General features: G+C 40.2%; 1 protein-coding gene across 5 annotated transcripts in view; it reads left to right on the top strand.

Moving 5' to 3' along the window:
* trpm6 (transient receptor potential cation channel, subfamily M, member 6) overlaps window positions 1-21,627 on the top strand; it is a 179,396-nt gene that overhangs the window by 93,814 nt on the left and 63,955 nt on the right. For 4 of the 5 annotated variants that reach the window (XM_063068751.1, XM_063068750.1, XM_063068749.1 and 1 more), the window contains 6 exons: window positions 3,182-3,235; window positions 4,579-4,719; window positions 6,434-6,577; window positions 11,152-11,432; window positions 15,032-15,260; window positions 20,858-21,013. In XM_063068751.1, the coding sequence (XP_062924821.1) occupies window positions 3,182-3,235; window positions 4,579-4,719; window positions 6,434-6,577; window positions 11,152-11,432; window positions 15,032-15,260; window positions 20,858-21,013 (1,005 nt within the window). The remainder of the gene's footprint in view (window positions 1-3,181; window positions 3,236-4,578; window positions 4,720-6,433; window positions 6,578-11,151; window positions 11,433-15,031; window positions 15,261-20,857; window positions 21,014-21,627) is intronic. The other variant, XM_063068752.1, reaches the window with a different exon arrangement.

The following is a 21,627-nucleotide window of genomic DNA, read 5'->3' as shown; positions in this document are numbered from 1 at the left end:
AAGGGTGCAGGGGAGATTTACAAGGATGTTGCCTGGATTGGGGAGCATGCCTTATGAGAATAGGTTGAGTGAACTCGGCTTTTTCTACTTTGAGCAACGGAGGATGAGAGGTGACCTGATAGAGGTGTATAAGATGATGAGAGGCATTGATTATGTGGATAGCCAGAGGCTTTTTCCCAGTGCTGAAATGTCTAGCACGAGAGGGCACACTTTTAAGATGCTTGGAAGTAGGTACAGAGGAGATGTCAGGGGTAAGTTTTTATACAGAGAGTGGTGAGTGCGTGGAATGGGCTGCCGGCGACTGTGGTGGAGGCAGATACAATAGGGTCTTTTAAGAGACTTCTGAATAGGTACATGGAGCTTAGAAAAATAGAGAGCTATGGGTAACCCTAGGTAATTTCTAAAGTAAGTACACGTTCGACACAGCATTGTGGGCTGAAGGGCCTGTATTGTGCTGTTGGTTTTCTATGTTTTATGTTCTATGTTCTAAGAGAAAATCTGCAGATGCTGGTAAAGATCCATTTTGTATTAGCTATCAGTTATCAGTAGAGTACTACAGGGATCAGGGTTTGGGCCTCAACTGTTTATAATCTGTATTAGTGAATTGAATAAAGAGACAAGCTATATGGCTGCAAAGTGTGAGGAGGGCGCAAAGACCGTGCAAAGGATATCGATCAATTGAGTGGGAGGATGGAGAATAATTCCCCAGTTCCCTTAGATTAATTCTCATCATCTCTCTCTGTATCCCATACTTCCTGCGACTCAGAACTACATGTTCTACTGACTCCTCTTCCTGACTTTCCTCACACAATCCTGTCTGGTGTTTCCCTATCATTTTCAATGTTTTGTTTAATACACACTGCCCCAGCCTTAATCTAGTCCACACAGTTTCCTCTCTTCTGTTTCCACTACCTACCCTAGTACCTGCAACACTTTTTTGTATTTGATATAAATGCCTCCCTTTCCCCTCCCTGTCCCATCTTTCTTGCCACACTTGGTTGATTTTTTTCCCAGATTACACACTTAACCTCTGCTTTACTGATGAATGAAAAAAAAACTGATTAGTACTTTGTGACTACAGTGAGACTACAAAATGTTGTGGTCCAATGTAATCTGGGAGACCTACTAGAAGAAACACGGGAAGTTAGCGTGCAGGTAATTAGTAAGGTTAGTGGTCTGTTCTCTTTTGTTGCAAGGGGTATATCTGGAAGTTATCATGTAACATTACAATGCATCTGTCCACACACCATGGAATACTGTGCCCAGTGTTCATCCCCATTTTAAGAAAGAATGTGCTTGCACATAAGATTTTATGAGGCATTGATTGGGTGGATGTTGAAAGAATGCTTCCCTCAGTGATGGTAAATTTGTCCTATCTATTCCAACAGGAACAATCAGACTGTGGAAAAACTAGTTAAATTCATTTTTTAACTTTTTAAATTGTGTTCACTCTTTTACATATTTTAGTCAAATTTTCTTTGTTATATTGAAATTATTTGTATTTATTTGATCTTTCTATGGTTATCAGAAGCATTTAAAAGGGATTAAAGCCTTTGACAGTGTTTGTTTTCCAGGCCAGGACTTTAGATTCAGTTGTTTGAGGCCTACTCAATGCTTGCATCCCCTACCACACAAGATACCTCTTGGTACAGACAGTCAGTTTGCTCAGTCCTTGATATTTGGAAAAAATTATGATCTGGTGGGAGAGCATGAGTCTTATTCACGCTGACCAAGATCCAGCCATCTGTTTTTCTTCATCACAGTTGCAGCTGGATCTGCTGTAAATTTTCTGGAGCCGTAAACAACATTCATTAAAAAAAAATATGTGAAATGGTTAATCCCTCAATGTTACACAAAGTGGGCACATTGATTATAATTTACTTTATAGTTCATGAGTAAGTGTTTCACTTGTTCCCTTTCGTCCACTATTTTTGTTATTCCCTAACTGTAGGGCTGCAATATTGTTCTTTACAGACCTATAGAGAGTTCCAGAAAATTTGAATTCATTGGATGACAATCACAAAGATAAGGGATTTGTTCCACTTGCAATCGACAGAACACATGTTTTCTTACACCTCCAGCCTTCATGCTGAGCATGATGGATTGTGTCAGGCAGTTTTTTGTCTGGGGACCAAAGATCAGTCTGTGAATGTGCCATGCTGTGCTGAACCAATAGCCCAACATTTACAACAGATGTTGTGTTTCACTGTTGTCCACATCTTTATCTTTATTAATTCATATTGCCATCAGCATTTGTGAACATTAACAACTATCTGGCATATTTACTAACAGAAAATAGCAAATCAAAGTACTGTGCTGTACTTGAATTCTCAGTTAAAACATTATGCCAGATTGCATGAGAAGTGAGCCCAAAGTTCAGTCGTTAAAAATATCTGCATGATTCCATAGATATTGTAAGGCTTGTCTGTAAGCAAAACAGTCCTACTATTTAAATTGCGACTTGTAGCTCTATTTCTATTATTTTTACAATAACGAGAGACAATATTTCTTCTCGTTTTCTGGTATATTCCCAATTATGGGTGATGCTGACAAGGTCCCATTTATCACACTGCCCACTCCAGTTTCTCTGACAAAGCAATAGAATTTTTTAAAATTGCCATTATTAGCTGTTCATACCACCCAAATGTTTGTGCCTGTCAAAGATTTCTGTATATTTGAACCACCAGTAACAAATTGGATGGAGCATAAATCAAGCTGGCAATTTGCTATTTTCAATGTGCATCGTTTTCGACAATGGATGCCATCCTCGTATGCACACTGATCTTCCCGTCGTCCATGTTCACAGAAGTCCTTGGTCAGGATGGAGAGATTGAAATAAGATCAGTGACTTGCTATCCTGCTTCCTCTAGACAAGATGAATTAAAAGCACAGTGCACTAGAGGAGGCAAGACTGGAGATAGAGCGGCACTGATCAAATGATCAGCTCGATTTGGCTAATTTAGGCAGTTCGTCAGTTTAGACGGATTAGAACATTTAGACAGTTCTGCTAATTGCACACCTGGGCAAATGGTAAGTAATGTATGAAAACCCTGGAAATAGTGAGGGCTATTTCTTAAGTCAGTTGAATTCTGGTCTTTGCTGTGATGATTAATCTGTAATGTTAACTTTTATCTGCATTCCAATTGAAAATATACTGATATATAAATAATTTAATCCACAGAAACAAGGTCCAACTAATCTTTTGTTGCATCACTTGGTCCGAGACATGAAGCAGGTAAAGTTGGGTACAGAAACACTAGCAAAGTAGAAAATAGTCCGTAGTTACTCTGTTTGAGCAGAGTGTATCTCTACTTCCAAAATTCAGCTTAGTTTCAGAATTCCCAAGCAACTACTCCTAGATCGTGGAGAGAAAAAGAGAGAGAGAGAGAGAGAGAGTTCAACTTACACTATCCTATGTGACTTCTGAACAGCCTGCATTTAATTTTAAGGTACACTCTCTCATTCTGGATATTCCCATTCCATACTCTTATCATATTTTTTTCACCCTCTATCCAAAATCAAATCCCTTAATCATTTTTCTCTCATTTAAGTAACTATGTCAGTAGCAGCATAAGGAGATAGTTTTACAGTATCCATATGGTACTGTAAAAATATCATTTCTGGGTGTTAAATGAGACAACTTTCTTGCTGAATTTGCATTTGTGTTTATTTGGAAATGCAGAAAATAGTTCCTGTTATTAATACTGATAACACATTAATAAAATTTGTTCTGAGGTACTACCATGTCTTGGATTTGTTATATGAAACTATTGCTTGTGGCAATTGTAAATTGTGATTGGGATTCTTTGCTATATTGAATTATTTAGCCCAATGACAGATTTATAAAACAAAAATCAAATCACTTAGCTGCATTCTGTGCCAAAGGAAATGCTAACACGTTAAAGGCTGGAAAGTAGGTTACTTGGCTGCACCAGGAGATAAGCTGGGATAGAATTCTTGAGGAAATAGTTTAGACATCATTGAAGCACCCGCCATCCAATTAATATGAAAATAAACAGTCCTGTTTAAAACTGTCAATTGTACTGTTACAGATAAGACAACATCTGAAAAACTGAGAAAAGATCTAACAGGGGAAAGATTATGTCTAGAGGATTTTTGACTCTTTGGAAGAACATCAATAATAATTTTCCCACTCACTGTTGTTTGCTGGGTGGGGGATTGTCTTTGGTCATTCAACTAATAGAAGAGTCTTTTTCGTCTGCAGTTCTGTATCAGGCACCAAGTATCCTTCTCTTTACATTCAGTGGGGGTTGGCGGGGGGGGGGGAAGTTTCAAGGCAATAATCTCAAATTGTAACAACTAGGTAAAACCCACAACTACATCTCTGTGAAATATGACCGAGCGTGTAATATCAGGTCTCAACAGCTGGCAGGAAGCTGGAGGACTCTTGACTGAGGGTTTTTCTAGCCTCAGTCACGACCCCTTATCTGTCAGGAGTGCATGGAAGCTCACTCATTAATTTAAATAGAAGGTGATGAGATGGTTGAAGAGAATTTTACAGCACAAATATATCATGCCAATTTTATTGAGAATTTTAATACCAGCATTTGTTTCTAGAGCAACCTACCACCTGGTTACAAGGTTACCCTGATCGATATTGGATTAGTGATGGAATACCTGGTAGGAGGTGCATACAGAAGCAGCTATACACAGAAGTCCTTCAGAGTCCTCTACAACAGCCTCTACAGACAGCACAAGGTATCAAAATGATCAATTTGTCCTTCTCCTTTGGGGTGTTCTGTTGCTATACTGATAGCATCAAACTCGTTGATTATTATTAATTTTTTGTTAAGTATTTTATCAATAATTATGAGTTTGTCAATTCTGGAACAGGCAAAAGAAAAATAACTGCTGATAAAATTATTTCTACAATCAAATCTTTTGATATTTAATCAAACACTTTTTCATAACCTTTCTGAGGAAGATGTGACTTCTTGAGTGTTGGTACTGTTCATGCTGACTTTTCTGTCATTCAGCAGGGGACAAGTGTGTCAGCTTTTTTCAGCTGTTTGAAACTTCATAATAAAGTTTGAATGCATAATCAGTATAGTTCAAATATACATGTTCCAGGGGATTGTTAATAACCTAGTGGTAGATTAATTTGGAAAATTTCTGATGCCCTAAGATACGCACAGGGATTGATGACATGACTTTTGAGTTTGGTCCAAAATTCAACACTAATGTGGCTAAAATTTGCATAGTCCTCTAGTTCTTTATTCTGTTAGTATGCAAAACTCTACCAATTGAAAATATTTAATAATAATAATAATATTTAACTCTTCACACCCTTATGAATTCTTAAGACTGTGAGAGAGATTTTTTTTTCATTTCAGCCGTCGTATCCAATCATCATCTAACTATGATCCTTAGTTTTTGATGCCCGACCTGCATCTGTGATGAAAGAAACAAGGTGACAGGATCATGGTTGATGCGACCTGGATCTTAGCATTTAACTTGTCAAATCCGATATAAATTTTATGTTTCTGTTACCTCCTATTTTTTAAAACCCAGAGAATATAGGCCCTCCAATCAATCACTTCTCATTGGATAGCCCTCTCACTCAGGAAAGTAATCTAATAACATCTTTGTCACACCATCTTTGAAGATAATATGGTTTAAGAGACCAAAGTATACAAATGTAATCATCTCACTAAAGCTGTGTACAAGTATGCTTTTAAAAAGTGTTCGTACTCTTGTGTGCTTCAACCTTGCAATAAAGTCCAATTAGTCTTACTAATTGCTTGCTGTATCTGCTTATTAACTTGATATTTGTACATGGATGAAGCACTTTGAATCTTTTAAATTTATTTTACCAATCTTTCACTTTTTATCTATTGTGCTTTCCTATTCTTCCCTTCAAAATGATCAAATTTCTGCTTCTTACATTCTCTCTGAAATTATTTTAGAAGGCTTTTAAAATTGTCAAGCTTTTTTAATGGCTGCTGCCTGGGTGTTTCAGAGCCATCTCTTCAAATAAAATCTTCTGGTATGGAAATGTTCCTTTGGTGTGTTGTAGAACCTTCAGGAAAATCAGTCAATGAGCTAAGTTCACTTTTCTTCCTTTAGTTGAATTGACTTTAACGTTAGATTGCAAACTACAGCAATCTGTCAAAGTGCAACTTCAGGATTTTCCCGTTAGACTAGAATGTGGAGACTCATTCTCCTGACTGAGGTTGGTTTCACATTTTTGAGGAAGTAGCAGTAATCGCCTGTAATTTTTCCACCACCCTACCCCCTGATCTGCAGATTGGTGTTAATCACTCATATATATGTAAGGATAGGGCTTCAATGTTTCCTTCTTAAATCACAAGTCAGAGCGATACATATAAAATAATGATTCTCATAAATATTGTCAGTTTATATGCAGAAATATTACTAAAACAAATCTTGGAAATAAATGTATTTTTCATAGCGAGTTGGCCGTCTTTGTGTAACCAATTTCACTCAAAGCTGGAGCCATCATTCCCTGCACAGAGAACCAGCTTCCATAATGGGAAATAGTGAGCCGAGACTACATTCCCAGTTCATTAGAACAGCTCAACCATACAAACGCAAGGTACAACATCCTACAGTTGTGTTTACTTTGCAACATGTTATGAAGAATGTTTGTGATGAAGATGCAATTTCAACCAAATCTTCTCCAATCCTTAATAAGCAACTCAAAATCACAATATTCAGGTCATCTTTTGTCTTAAAATTCAAATTTTATATGCAACATATAATGGATATTGAGAACGTTGTTAGCTCCTACAATATAACCAATAACATTTCATCACATAAGAACTTCATTAACTGTTGGAAAGAGATTTTTTATGTTCTTGACAATTTGGACTGAATGCATTGTGTATTCTGTATAACTTAATGAAACTGCCCTTTACTGCTTTGAGTTTGGTACAATTGTTACTCTATTACTGCAAATCTTTCATTCTTGAAGTGAAATTAAAATCTATAAAAGGAAGAATAAGTTTTATTGAATGCATTATTAATTTCTTCCATGAATCATTTGTCCACTCTATATACCTTCATGACGACTTCACACAATTTCTTAGTTTCTCACCTAATAATATTTAGGAAATATAAAAACAGATTATTAGCAGATAAATCATTGGAAATACATAATTTAAAAATTGTTTTCCTTAATTTGATGTGAAATGATGCCTTGTCCTTCCTTCCTTCCTTCCTTGTGCCCTTAACTCCTGGTGGAGTTGTCGGGGCGCTGTCATGACAAGCTTTGCACCGGTCTGTTCCGTCTGTCGCGGTTGTGTGCTAGAGCCTGGGTCACCGCGAATGTTTTCCCTGTCCATTCTTTAATGTTGTCCGTCCATCTTTTCCTCTGTCTACCTCTCCTTCTTTTCTCCTCCACAGTTCCTTGTAGAACGGTCTTTGCAAGGCCACTGGATCTTGTTACGTGGCCGTACCATCTCAGCTTTCTTTTCTTCACCATTGTGAGAAGGTCTTCATGGGGGCCAACGTGGTGCTGGATGGTCTTGCGGACCTGCTCGTTTGTGATGCGGTCCAAGTATGAGATGCCCAAGATGTTACGATAGCATCTCATTTCCAATGCCTGTATCTTCCTCTGTAGCTCTGCTGTGAGGGTCCATGTCTCACAAGCGTACAGGAAGATGGAGAATACCAATGCACGCAGGAGTCTGATCTTGTACTTCACGGTGATGTTGCTGTCCCTCCATATTGTCTTGAGTTTGGATAGTGCAGTCATTGTGCGGTTCTTGCCAGGATTTCTGGTTCTGGTGCCTTGTACTCATGGTAATTAGATCCTTAAGTGCTGTATGGAACCTCTTTTAGACTCTCTTGTTGGGCAAGACTCCTCATCAGGAACATGCATTTTTTAAACTCGCCCTATAGCATTTTATTGTATAAACCTGTTGTATAATGAGTCTGTGGATAATGCATGGATTTTCATGGGGCCAGTGAGCCAATTGAGTATAAATCAATTAGTTCACTATTCCATCCAGAAAAATTGGCAGGGACCCAATGGTGATACGTACCTACAGAAAATTGTTTGGGACCTAATTAAGTTTGAATCTCCGTCCAGCCAGAATATGAAGGGCCAGCTGAGGAGAACTAGTGTTTAGTGTGTTTATTTTAGCCCCACTAACTGGGATGCCTGTTTGAAGCTGGTGGACAGGAGACTGGAATGCTGGGAAATTGCCAAGGAGCTATTCTGATGTCCTGATTTTGGATTTTCAATTTGGAAAGTTTTAGAAATACTCACAGGGGCCAATCAGGAAAGAATTTTTGTACTTAATGAATATCTGGCCAATTCTGCATTTATACAACTGAGTTGTCACTGTTATTACCCTCTTTACTTGAATTACTGAAGAAAGTCCAGGAATTCCATTCCACGAAGAATAATTCATAGCCTACAGAAATCCTGCACATATTTTGATTAGTTTAAAATTACCAGAAAGTGGGCAAAAACTCTTCCTCAGAATCTATTGCTTTTCTATTTCTCTTAACCGGAGGTCACAGATCTCTCAGTGGGTGAGCATCTGGGGGATAGTGACCACCGCTCCCTGGCCTTTAGTATTATCATGGAAAAGAATAGAATCAGAGAGGACAGGAAAATTTTTAATTGGGGAAGGGCAAATTATGAGGATATAAGGCTAGGACTTGCGGGTGTGAATTGAGATGATGTTTTTGCAGGGAAATGTACTATGGACATGTGGTCAATGTTTAGGGATCTCTTGCAGGATGTTAGGGATAAATTTGTCCCGGTGAGGAAGATAAAGAATGGTAGGGTGAAGGAACCATGGGTGACAAGTGAGGTGGAAAATCTAGTCAGGTGGAAGAAGGCAGCATTCATGAGGTTTAGGAAGCAAGGATCAGATGGGTCTATTGAAGAATATAGGGTAGCAAGAAAGGAGCTTAAGAAGGGGCTGAGGAGAACAAGAAGGGGGCATGAGAAGGCCTTGGCGAGTAGGGTAAAGGAAAACCCCAAGGCATTCTTCAATTATGTGAAGAACAAAAGTATGACAGGAGTGAAGGTAGGACCATTTAGAGATAAAGGTGGGAAGATGTGCCTGGAGGCTGTGGAAGTGAGTGAGGCCCTCAATGAATACTTTTCTTCGGTATTCACCAATGAGAAGGAACTTGATGAGGGTGAGGACAATATGAGTGTGGTTGATATCCTGGAGCATGTTGACATTAAGGGAGAGGAGGTATTGGAGTTGTTAAGATACATTAGGACAGATAAGTCCCCGGGGCCTGATGGAATATTCCCCCAGGCTGCTCCAGGAGGCGAGGGAAGAGAATGCTGAGCCTCTGACTAGGATCTTTATGTCCTCGTTGTCCATGGGAATGGTACCAGAGGATTGGAGGGAGGCGAATGTTGTCCCCTTGTTCAAAAAAGGTAGTAGGGATAGTCTGGGTAATTATAGACCAGTGAGCCTTACTCCTGTGGTGGGAAAGCTGTTGGAAAAGATTCTTAGAAATAGGATCTATGAGCAGTTAGAGAAACATGGTCTTATCAGGGACAGTCAGCATGGCTTTGTGAAGGGCTGATCATGTCTAACAAGCCTGATAGAGTTCTTTGAGGAGGTGACCAGGCACATAGATGAGGGTAGTGCAGTGGATGTGATCTACATGGATTTTAGTAAGGCATTTGACAAGGTTCCACACGGTAGGCTTATTCAGAAAGTCAGAAGGCATGGAATCCAGGGAAGTTTGGCCATGTGTTTTCAGAATTGGCTTGCCTGCAGAAAGCAAAGGGTCGTGGTGGAGGGAGTACATTTGGATTAGAGGGTTGTGACTAGTGGTGCCCCACAAGGATTGGTTCTGGGATCTCTATTTTTCATGATTTTTATTAATGACCTGGATATGGGGGTAGAAGGGTGGGTTGGCAAGTTTGCAGATGACACAAAGTTTGGTGGTGTTGTGGATAGTGTAGAGGATTGTTGAATATTGCAGAGAGACATTGATAGGATGCCGAACTGGGCTGAGAAGTGGCAGATGGAGTTCAACCCGGAGAAGTGTGAGGTGGTACACTTTGGAAGGACAAACTCCAAGGCAGAGTACAAAGTAAATCGTTGGATACTTGGTAGTGTGGAGGAGCAGAGGGATCTGGGGGTACATGTCCACAGATACCTGAAAGTTGCCTCACAGGTAGATAGGGTAGTTAAGAAAGCTTATGGGGTGTTAGCTTTCATAAGTCGAGGGATAAAGTTTAAGAGTGGCAGGATAATGGCGCAGCTCTATAAAACTCTGGTTAGGCCACACTTGGAGTACTGTGTCCAGTTCTGGTCACCTCTCCATAGGAAGGATGTGGAAGCATTGGAAAGGGTACAGAGGAGATTTACCAGGATGCTGCCTGGTTTAGAGAGTATGCATTATGATCAGAGATTAAGGGAGCTAGGGCTTTACTCTTTGGAGAGAAGGAGGATGAGAGTAGACATGATAGAGGTATACAAGATATTAAGATGAATAGATAGAGTGGATAGCCAACACCTCTTCCCCAGGGCACCACTGCTCAATACAAGAGGACATGGCTTTAAGGTAAGGGGTGGGAAGTTCAAGGGGGATATTAGAGGAAGGTTTTTTGCTCAGATAGTGGTTGGTGCGTGGAATGCACTGCCTGAGTCAGTGGTGGAGGCAGGTACACTAGTGAAATTTAAGAGACTACTAGACAAGTATATAGAGGAATTTAAGGTGGGGGGTTATATGGGAGGCAGAGTTTAAGGGTAGGCACAACATTGTGGGCCGAAGGGCCTGTACTGTGCTGTACTATTCTATGTTCTATGTTCTAAGTTCTCTGCCTCGTCACGATAATGAATTTTTGAGAGTAATAATTTAAAATGAATCTAGTGCCAGATAGCACAAAAAGTGCTAAAAGAATGTTATACTAATTTATGAACTTTATCTATGTGAAAGTTATGTTTGATTTCATTTATCTCGTTACAGTTTTTGTTGCATATATCTACTACACATTAAACCTAAAGTTTAAAATATTTAGAAAGACAATATATTGCTACCAATATTTAATTGTGTGCTACTTTCAGAACCTCAGCTAAAACTCTTTTAATCTAAGTTTTTTGTGCTCAACTATTGAAAACCTGGCCTACAATAGATTTGCTCATTTTTATCTATTCTCATCTGCCATTTTGATTTTTACAGGATAAGTCTGTTTTACTTTGTAAATCAAAACGGAAGCAAAAGGAAGAAGTAATGTTTTCAGAGGATCATGATTCTGCAGGTTTTATTTATCCCTATAATGACCTGCTGGTGTGGGCAGTGCTGATGAAACGGCAAAGGATGGCCTTGTTTTTCTGGCAGCATGGCGAAGAAGCCATGGCGAAGGCAGTCGTGGCCTGCAAACTGTACAGAGCCATGGCTCATGAGGCTAAGCAGAGTAATATGATGGAGGATACCTCAGAACAGTTAAAACAATATTCCAAGTAAGATTACTCATTTTTCAGCTTTTACTTCCATCTTCAATGCAATGAAATGGCTAAGAATAAAGTTGAAAGAAGTTGCATTATCCCGTAAGTTAGCTACGTAATTGTGGACAGGCTTAGGATTCCTTCATGATTGTGTAAATCCCAAGCTCGTCTGGTGAGCTCTGCTATTTGTGACCTGCTACTGACCTCCATCTGGAACCTAAAGACAAAGCAAGAGCTTTTTGGTAAATTCACAACAGTTCAAAGGTTTCAAAGGTACATTTAATGTCAGAGAAATGTGTACAATATACATCCTGAAATTCTTTTTCTTCGCAACCATCCACGAAAACAGAGGAGTGCCCCAAAGAATGAATGACAGTTAAATGTTAGAACCCCAAAGCCCCTCAGCTCCCCCTCCCATACATAAGCGGCAACAAAGCAATGATCCCCCCTCCCACACCAGCATAAAAAAAGCATCGCCCTCCCCCCACGAGCACTCAAGCATGCAGCAATAAAGAGATAGACTTGCAGTACCCCAAAGACTACTCGTTCATCTGGTATTTGACATACCCCATGCTCTCTCTCCCCCTAATAAGGAAAAAAGAGGCGTTTCCGTTTCGCAGGGAGAGGAGAGAGATAATAAACAACTTATTGGTTTACGATGTTAGAAGTCTGTTACATCGCTTTTTCTGAACTCTGTGCCCAATGAACTCGGGTCTCTGGGCACACAGCCAGAGATCTTCTGTCTCCCACGACACACCGATTTCCTGCAGCGGCACCAACCTCAATTTCCCCTGCCTCCAGAGCCACAAAATCCCAAAGCTCCGAAGGCGAGCTAGTCTCTTTGGCTGCGTCTTCGGTATATTGAATAACGGCCAGTCGTGAGACCCCGAGAGCGGGTTCCGTTCCTGCGAAGAACCAAAGTCAGCATGTTACTCCAGGTCAGGGTCTTCAAAAGACCCTGAAAGGGAAAAATAGAGGTACTAAAGATAGAAATAGAGCTGTTTCTGAAGATGCATGCAAAAGAGTCACCATTAGGCGCCATTGTCTCTCCTAAGCTCTGCCCCTTTGTGAACAAGAACTGCTTTCTAGACATCAGTGTCAGAGTCAGAGCAAATTCAGGTTCTTTGGACTAAATTATGAGCTACTTCTTTTAAGGAACATTAGAACTCTTGTGCGTATGTGTTTTGACATATTCTGAGAAAGCTGCACTGCACATTTGAATAATGCTATTGTCAACTTTCTGTTTCAATCTGATATCTTAACTCAGGTATGGCACCTCTGACTCTGAAGTGTCACTGAGGTGGTCTGGAGTTCAGCGTGAAGTCATAGCCTTTGGACTTGCCATTATCAAAGACAGTGACAATTTGGCTCAATTTTTCTTGTGTTTATGTAGTTCTTATAAGATTATCGATAAGAGTAAATTTATTCTCAGTGACCTGACCTACATCCATTTGGGTTTGTATCTTTGCCATAATGCATATACAGAAGATAATTTGATATGTGTGTGGCTCCTTCTCTCAATGTTTAGAAATAGAATGAAACATGGAATACTGAGGGGAGATTTGACAGAGGTATACAAAATTATTGAAGGCTAAAGATAGGGTAAATGCAAGCAGGCTTCTTCCACTGAGGTAGGGTCTGACTAGAACTAGAGGTCATGGGTTAAGGGTGAAAGTTAAAAGTTAAAGGGGAGCATGAGGGGAATCTTCTTCACTCAGAGGATCAAGAATGTGGAATGAGCTGCCACAGGTTGTGCATATGAGCTCAATTTCAACATTTAAGAGAAGTTTGGGTAGGTGCATGGTAGGCAGAGGTATGGAAGGCTATGCTGCAGGTGGAGGTCAATGAGACTAGGCAGCTTAAATATTTCGGCATGGACTAAATGGGCCTAAGAGTCTGTTTCTATGCTGTTTTCTATGACCCTATAAAAAGACAAGACTCCTGGAGCATGATAATTGGCTTGCAATTGTTGTGAAATAGTTTCCTAATTGGTCTCCACATCTGTATTCAAAATGACTATCGTTCAGCTCTGACCCACAGATTCTTTGGGTTAGTCAAAGTTGAAGAAGACTTATCCTTCTGTCACTCTGGTCTGGGCACTAGGGTATCGATAAAATAAAAATGTCTCTTCGTCCTGTAGCTCCAGGCCAATCTTCAGCTGCAATGAAAACCTAAAAATGCCAGAGTAGGATTAAAGTGTTGGAGACAGGTGACGAGTTTCCTCACCTTCCAGTAACTAGCAAACAAGTACACGGACATACATTAAACATTTGCCAAAAGTGAAAATCTATTTTACAAGCGAAAGAAAATCGGCAGATGCTGGAAATCCAAGCAACACACACAAAAACTGGAGGAATTTAGTAGGCCAGGCAGCATATATGGAAAAGAGCCAGGAAAAGTGGGATCTCCCAGTGGTCACCCATTTTAATTTCACTGCCCATTCTCATTCTGACATGTCAGCCTGCTACTATTCTGATGAGACCACACTCAGGGTGGAGGAGCAACACCTTATATCCTGTCTGGGTAGCCTCCAACCTGACAGCATGAACATAGGCTTCTCGAATTCCTGGTAATGCACCCCCGCCCTCCTTCACCATTCCACATTCCCATTTCCCTCTCTCACCTTATCTCCTTACCTGCCCATCACCTTCCTCTGGTGTTCCTCTCCCTTTTCTTTCTTCCATGACTTCTTTCCTCTCCTATCAGATTCTCCCTTCTCCAGCCCTGTATCTCTCACCAATCAACCTCCCAGCTCTTTACTTCACCCCTACCCATCTCCCAGTTGCACTTATCACCTTGTGTTTCTTCCTCGCCTCCGCCCCAGCTTCTAACTCTGACTCCTCATCTTTTTTTCTCTAGTCCCAATGAAGAGTCTTGGCTTGAAACGTCAACAATATTCTTTTTCATTAATGCTGCTTAGTCTGTTGAGTTCCTCCAGCATTTTGTGTGTGTGTTGCATCTGCTTTACAATCTCTCATTCTCTGCACACAGCACATATTTTCAAATAATGTTCATGGTAATATTCTTAAGCCTGTGTGCGAAGTTTTAAGTTAATTGTTCCCTTTAAACAAAATGCATTGCTTTTACATTGCAATAACTAAAATCTTTGAGTCAGTGTTGGATTGGGGTGTAGAATTGTTATTTTTCTTGTAGTTTAACTTTCCTATGCTTGCATGCAACTTTATATATCACTTATATACCTGTAAATTTTTCAGTGAATTTCCAGTGATTACACTAACCTTGCTTCTGTATTTTTCAAGAAACTTCTCAGTAGCAGGTGTCACACCACTGGAATCTGGCTATTTTACAGGTTAATTGTTATCATATATAATTTTTGGTTATCTCTAGTGTGAGTATGAGATTGTTACAACTATTTTTTCTTTATTCATGTGACACTTAAGCAATACGCTTAGTGCCTCAGTCCTGGCTTCCAAAGAACCACAGGATTTCAAAAGCATCAGCAGCCAACAGCAATGGAGTCACTTATTGTATTCTTTCCCTGCTGTTCCACTGCTGTCGAAGAATATTGGCAACATTGATCGTTGGTGAATTGGCTTATTTCTTTGCAGTACTACTCTTATGTTCTTTCATGTGGAAATATTTTTATCTGTTAGGGAATTTGGCCAGCTTGCTGTGGACCTTTTAGATCATGCGTTCAAGCAGAATGAGCGAATGGCCATGAAGTTGCTGACCTATGAGCTGAGGAACTGGAGTAACTCTACTTGTTTGAAACTGGCTGTGTCATCTCGACTTCGACCATTTGTTTCCCACACCTGCACTCAAATGCTCCTGACTGATATCTGGATGGGACGCCTGAACATGAGGAAGAACTCGTGGTTTAAGGTAAAGTGAATTCTAGCATGTTCTGTATACCTAAGCTGTTTCTGGAATCGGTTTTTTCCCTTGTAGATTGAAGAAGTTCATTATGTTGTTCAAATTGGCTCACTTTGATATTGGTCATTAGTTTATTATGGTCATATGTACCAAGATACAGTGATAGGCTTTTATCTGCAGGCTCAGAGGATTCTTGGGGACTAGGTAGGGTTTCTTCAGTGTTTAAGAATTTATTACCATTTTTAAGGTAGCTTAATTGTATATTATGTTGTGGTATTTTATTATGTGGAGATAGCAATTTGACATCTTGTTTCCAGGATAATGCTTCTAATCTTAGACTACGTCCACACTACGCTGGATAATTTTGAAAATGAAGCTTCTTCTCTTCGTTTTGACCTTCTGTCCACACTGAAAGGGCGTTTTCAGCCCTCGAAAATGGGGATTTTCAGAAACGGTCTCCAAAGTGAATAAATCTGAAAACGCCTAATATCCGTTGCAGTGTGTACAGGATAACTGGAGCTTTTTAAAACTGCTGTCATGATGTGCCAGAACAAAGAGTGGCAGTGCGGCATTTCATTGTTTTCTTCTTATCCTTATTATTATTACTACTTTATTGTTTAGAGCGTACAATCATCGCAGCGATATTTGATTCTGCGTTTTGCAGAACCTAACAATTTCAGAACAGACGGCAACGAGACTGAAGCCAGAAGAGTTAGAAATATACTCACCAAATACTTCGACCCATAGCTTACTGAATAAATAAGTATACCCATTTTGCCCTGTTTTATGTCCTTGCTTGTATGAAGGTAAGGACAGAAAACACCCTCCGCCACCTCCAGTTTAAATTCCATGCGGAATATTTTGGAGGATCAAGAACCAAGAACCATGGTGATTTACCTATTTATGCAAGTACTTTTCTTACAATAGATGTGTAACAGCTTAATGTAACATTGTATGGAAATACAAGATAACACTGATGCAGACATGTTTTATACATTTAACAAGGTGCTTTATTAATGCAACAGAATTAGTCAGTTTTTCAATGTTCGTCATCAGCCGGGTCATACTGTCCGTGAACTCCTTGTCAGTTGCTTCCATACGCTCCAGTATTTGTTTTTTTTTGGTCTTAAATCCTCCTGCGTGAGAGCCAAGAGCAATTCCTTTGAAATTTTTCTACTCTGTAACTGGACAAACGCGCACCAAGTATATTGTTTCCTCTTCGCTTGTTTTCTGTGTGTCCTGCGCATGCCCAGTAGGAGGAGATTCGCCCAGATATCCGTCTAATGTGGATGGAGATATTTTGGAAAACGTTTAGTGTGGACGCCTGTCATTTTTACTTGAAATCGGCGTTTTCAAATTTATCTGGCATAGTGTGGACGTAGCCTTAGTCTGGTAAAACATTAGTTATTTTCCAGTATTGTGCTACACTGTACTTAATGAGGTGTGAAGAATGTCTGTAGCAACTTCCTCCACAGTGTTTTACCTTTTGTTTTCTTATGTATGCCATTTGGATGTGTTCTATTTTGCTCAATCTCCATAAATATTCATGTGAAAATTTTAAAGCAATTTTGTGAACCTCAGTTTCTCACGTTGTTCTAGATCGAAGGTCCCAATAGTAACTGGTGTTCTAAACTATTTTGCCATATTATTTCCCTCATCTCACTTTTTTCCAAGATGGAGCCTGTGAACCATCGCAATATGATGCGGGCTGCTTACAAAATTTCTAAATATATTTCTTTTTGAATTAAAGTCAATGCAATCTGCAGCCTGTAATTTCCCTTTAAGCAACATTCTTTCGAACTGTCATAATGAACTAGTGATTTCACGATCTTCTGAAGGACTCAGTGGACTTGACTCAAGCATGCAGGTATGTTACTTCTAAGCAGATGAAGGTACATCGCCATAGACGGAAGAGAGGGAGGAGGGGAGAGCTTCAAGCCAAGCTGAAATGCCAAGCAATGAGAGTTCCTGTACCCAGCATCTCATTAGTAAATGTACAGTTGCTGGAGAACGAGGCTGAGGACTTAAGGGCAAGATTGCTGTGTTGGAGGGAAATGAGGAATTGCTGAGTTTTGTGTTTCACAAAGACATTGCCCGCTCTGAGCACACCGGATCATACCCAAGGACTTTGTGATACACAGGATGGACCAAATTGCTGACTAGGAGAAGGCAAAAAGTGGGGGATGTGTTTCATGATAAATTCTTTGTGGTGTCTTGGTCTTTTCACACTCCTGCTCCGCCAACCTGAAACATCTAACAACTAAGTGCCACCGTTCTACTTACCAATAGAGTTCTCCTCTGTGATCTTGACTGCAGTTTACATACTTCCAAAAGCCACTGTTGTCCAGGCACTCGAGATATTGAATGCTACCTTCACCATGCAAGAAACAGCTCACCCAAAACATTTCAAGTTATAGTTGGGGACTTCAGTCTGGCTTGTTTGAAGAAATCTCTGCTTAATTATCATCAGCATATAACCTGTAGCACCAGGGATCCCAACATACCCGATCTCTGCTATACTACAGTTAGGAATGCCTGTTGTTCCATGCCTAGACTGCATTTTAGGAAACCTGCTCACTTGGCTATCTTTCTCCTATCTGCATACTGGCAGAGGCTAAAAAGCGAGGTTCCAAAGATCAGGACAACAGAGATAGTCGTGGGAGGCACAGGAGTGGTTACAGGATTGCTTTAAGTCGGTGGACTGGGCTATGTTCACGGACTCATCAGAGGATCTGAATGAATACCCCATTGTTGCCACAGACTTTATAATAACAGTAGTGAATAAGTGTGTTCACAGAAAAACATTCAGAGTCTTCCCTAACCAGAAGCCCTGGATGAACCAGAAGATCACCTTCAAGGGCCAGATCAGTGGTATTCAGGTCTGGCAACCAAGTATGACCTCTGGAAAGCTATGTCACGGGCAAGTGGCAATTAGAGACCAAACCTGAGGTTCTGTGAAATGCTCATCAGCTGTGGCAGAGCTTGAGTGCCATCACTTCTTAAAAAGCGAAACCAAGCGATGTGGGTGACAACAAGGCTTCGCTCCCAGATGAGCTCAATGCCCCTATGCTCATTTTGATCATCAAAACACGCAAGAACCTTCACAAACTCCCACAGCTGTCGATGACTCTGTGATTTCCGTCTTTGAGCTGACGTGAGAGCATCCTTCTGGAGAGAGATCCCATGGAAAGCATTCAGACAGTATAGGCTACTGGCCGAGTACTAAAGACCTGTGCTGATCAACTGGCTGGAGCGTTCACCGATATTTTTAACCTCTTTCTTCGGCAGTCTGAGGTACCGACCTACTTCAAGCAGCTTCAATTATACCGAAAAAAATATGGTAACCTGTCTCAATGACTATTGTCTAATAGAACTTACATTCACAGTGATGAAGTGTTTTGAGAGGTTGGCAATGAAACATATCAGCTCCTGCCTGAGAAGTGACTTGGATCCTCTCCAGTTTGACTACTGTCACAACAGGTCAACAGCAGATGCCATTCATTGGCTCTTCACTCAACCCTGGAATATCTGGACAGTGAAGATGTATACATCAGGATGCTCTTCATTGACTACAGCTAAGATTTCAGCGCTATCATCTGCTCAAAACTAACCAATAAATTCCAAGGCCTGGGCCTCAATACCTCCTTGTGCAATTGAATCCTTGATTTCCTCACTTGCAGGCCCCAGTCAGTTCCAATTGGCAACAGCATCTCCTCCATGATCTCCATCAGCACTGGTGCACCACAATGCTTTGTACGTAGCCTCCTGCTCTAGTCACTTTATACTGATGATTGTGTGGCTAACCACAGCTCCAGTGTCATATTTAAGTTTGCTGACAACACAACTGTTGTAGGCCAAATCGAAGGTGATGATGAATCAGCATATAGGAGGGAGATTGAAATCTGGCTGAGTGGTCTCATAACACCAACCTCTCATTCAATGTCAGCAAGACTAATATTATCAAAATGGTGAGGTATAAACAGATTTTGAAAAGGGAAATCAGATCAATTGAGAGTCTAATTATTTAGATAGTTAGGAAAGTTCAAGGGAGCTGGGAGCTTAGCTACTTAAAGAAATCATAGACAAGATGGGCTAAATGGCATTTCCCAAGCTGCTTCTTTTTTTGGTTCTGCACTAAAATAATATTTAATATATTCAATGATAAATTACTGAATGCAAATATCCCATCTCACTGATATTCTTTAAAATGTAGTGTTGTTGATTCAAAAGTACATTTATTATCTATTATCAATGCAGTATACGACAATGAGTTTCGTCTTCCCACAGACAACCATAAACCAAAGAAAGAAAAAGGAAAACCATGGAGCCCATTCAAAGAAAAACATCAAATCCCAATATGCAAAAAAAAAGAACAAAATATGCAAATAGTAAAAAATGAGCAATAAATATAGAATATAAAACACAAAACCACCAATCATCAAACGAATCCAGGCATATTCAGTTCAGCTCAATCTCACTCGTTGACATTCATTAACTTCAAGCTGCAGCACCGGTTCACCACAATCAAAAGAAAGAACAAAAATAGCAATGGAAAAGGGAGCGACCAGAAACCAGAAGCACATCACAACATGAACTACAGAGTCAGGACTCCGGCACCATCCTCCTGCAGCATTGAGCGAGAGAGGGAGAGCGAGAGAGGCACCATTCGAATATAGGGATCCTTCGTCTGGGAGCAGTGGACGAGAGGAAGAGAGAGACCATGACATGCAGACATCTTCCTCAAGCAGCAAGCAAAAGGGAGTGAGAGAGACTGGCTATCTGCAGGTAGACGGTGCTGAACACTCGCACGTCTTCTGCTCTCTTCCTCAATGAGTTCAATCTTCCTTGATGCTTTAATTTGCAAGATTGGAGAGAAATGGATTTGATCATGGGCTCACACATCAACCATCTCCAGGCTTCTTGGCCTCCAGCCCACCACACACTTCACTCGAAACCTTACCAAATCCCCTCAGAGACAGCAAAGTGCAGATGGCTCAGTCAGCCTGAAACCAATATGTAGATCACAGACACCAATAGTCACAGAACCACATTTGAAAAAAACAGTGAAAGAAGTAGTTTCTTCAACCGTCTGAAGGATGTCGCCCTTGGTCATGCTTGCTGGTGACATCTCTGACATGTTCAAAGCACTTCTTAAATGATGATGTGGCTGCTTTCACTATGGTTAATTAAACATGCATGAATCAAATATTACGCTTTGTTAGTTCAATCAGTAAAGTCTAGTAAAAGTCCTCATAAAATTTCTTCTCATCTGCCACCTATTCCTTCCCGGATTCTTATTACATTCCTCCACTCCCACAACCACCCCCCTGACCTGTTTTCATCTATTACCTGCCAGATTATACTCCTTCCCCCTTCCCCCTGTTATTCTGGCTCCTTCTGCCCTTCCTTTCCAGTCTTGATGAAGCATCTGGGACCAAAGCATTGAGTCTTTGTTCCCCTCCATATATACAGCCTGACCTGCTGAGTTCTTTCAGCATTTTGTATGCGTGTCTCTGTCTCAATGTCCAGTAACTATGGGTTTGTTGAGCAAACCATGCAGGGATGGTTTCGTAGTTTTATTCTAATGTGACTTCTCTCATTGTCAGGTCATTCTGAGCATTCTTCTGCCTCCCACCATTCTGATGCTGGAGTTTAAGAGCAGAGCTGAAATGTCTCATATACCACAGTCTCAGGAATCACACCAGTTTTCTCGACAGCACAGTTTCCAAAACTCCAATGCTGTTAACAATAAACAGCCTTCTGTAAGTTTACTGGGTTACCTTCAGCTTGGCTTGGAACTTCTAGTGGGCTGTTGTATTGGTATTTCCTGTATGTTTCAACCATTATTGGCCAAACCATTGCAAAAGATTTCAGAACCTCAAGCTTCTTGCACATTCACTACAACTGTTCTGTTTCTGACGTTTTTGTATTATTTGAATAAGCGTTACATTGATCATGCTCCTGACTGAAATAACCATCAAGGTGATTATCTGCTAATTGTACTTGCTACTAAATTATTTGAAAAAAAAATCTCTAAAGTCAGTTTTAAGTGTGTTTAGTTAGGCTTCTTTTATATTTCAACTCTGGGATTCCTCACTAATGCAACTACTAACTTTCTTGTCTACATTTTTTCCATTTATGTCAACTTCATAGTTATTGCCATTCAAAATTAGATACTCACAAATTGTATTCCAGGCACACTGATTAATCAAGGTTTCTTTTTGTGATTAAACCCATTTTCATCTGCATCAATAAAATTGCATCAGATTGCCACAACCAAAGGAATAATCTTAATTAAAGTTTTAAAAAATTCTCAAATTCCAATGTTACTAAACAATTCAGATTGATTATTTATCACAAAAGATTTGTCTTGAAA

This window comes from Mobula hypostoma, chromosome 16 (assembly GCF_963921235.1).
Source record: "Mobula hypostoma chromosome 16, sMobHyp1.1, whole genome shotgun sequence".
NCBI lineage: Eukaryota > Metazoa > Chordata > Chondrichthyes > Myliobatiformes > Myliobatidae > Mobula > Mobula hypostoma.
The sequence above is the reverse complement of the archived record's forward strand: the minus strand, read 5'-3'. Positions and strand labels throughout refer to the sequence as shown.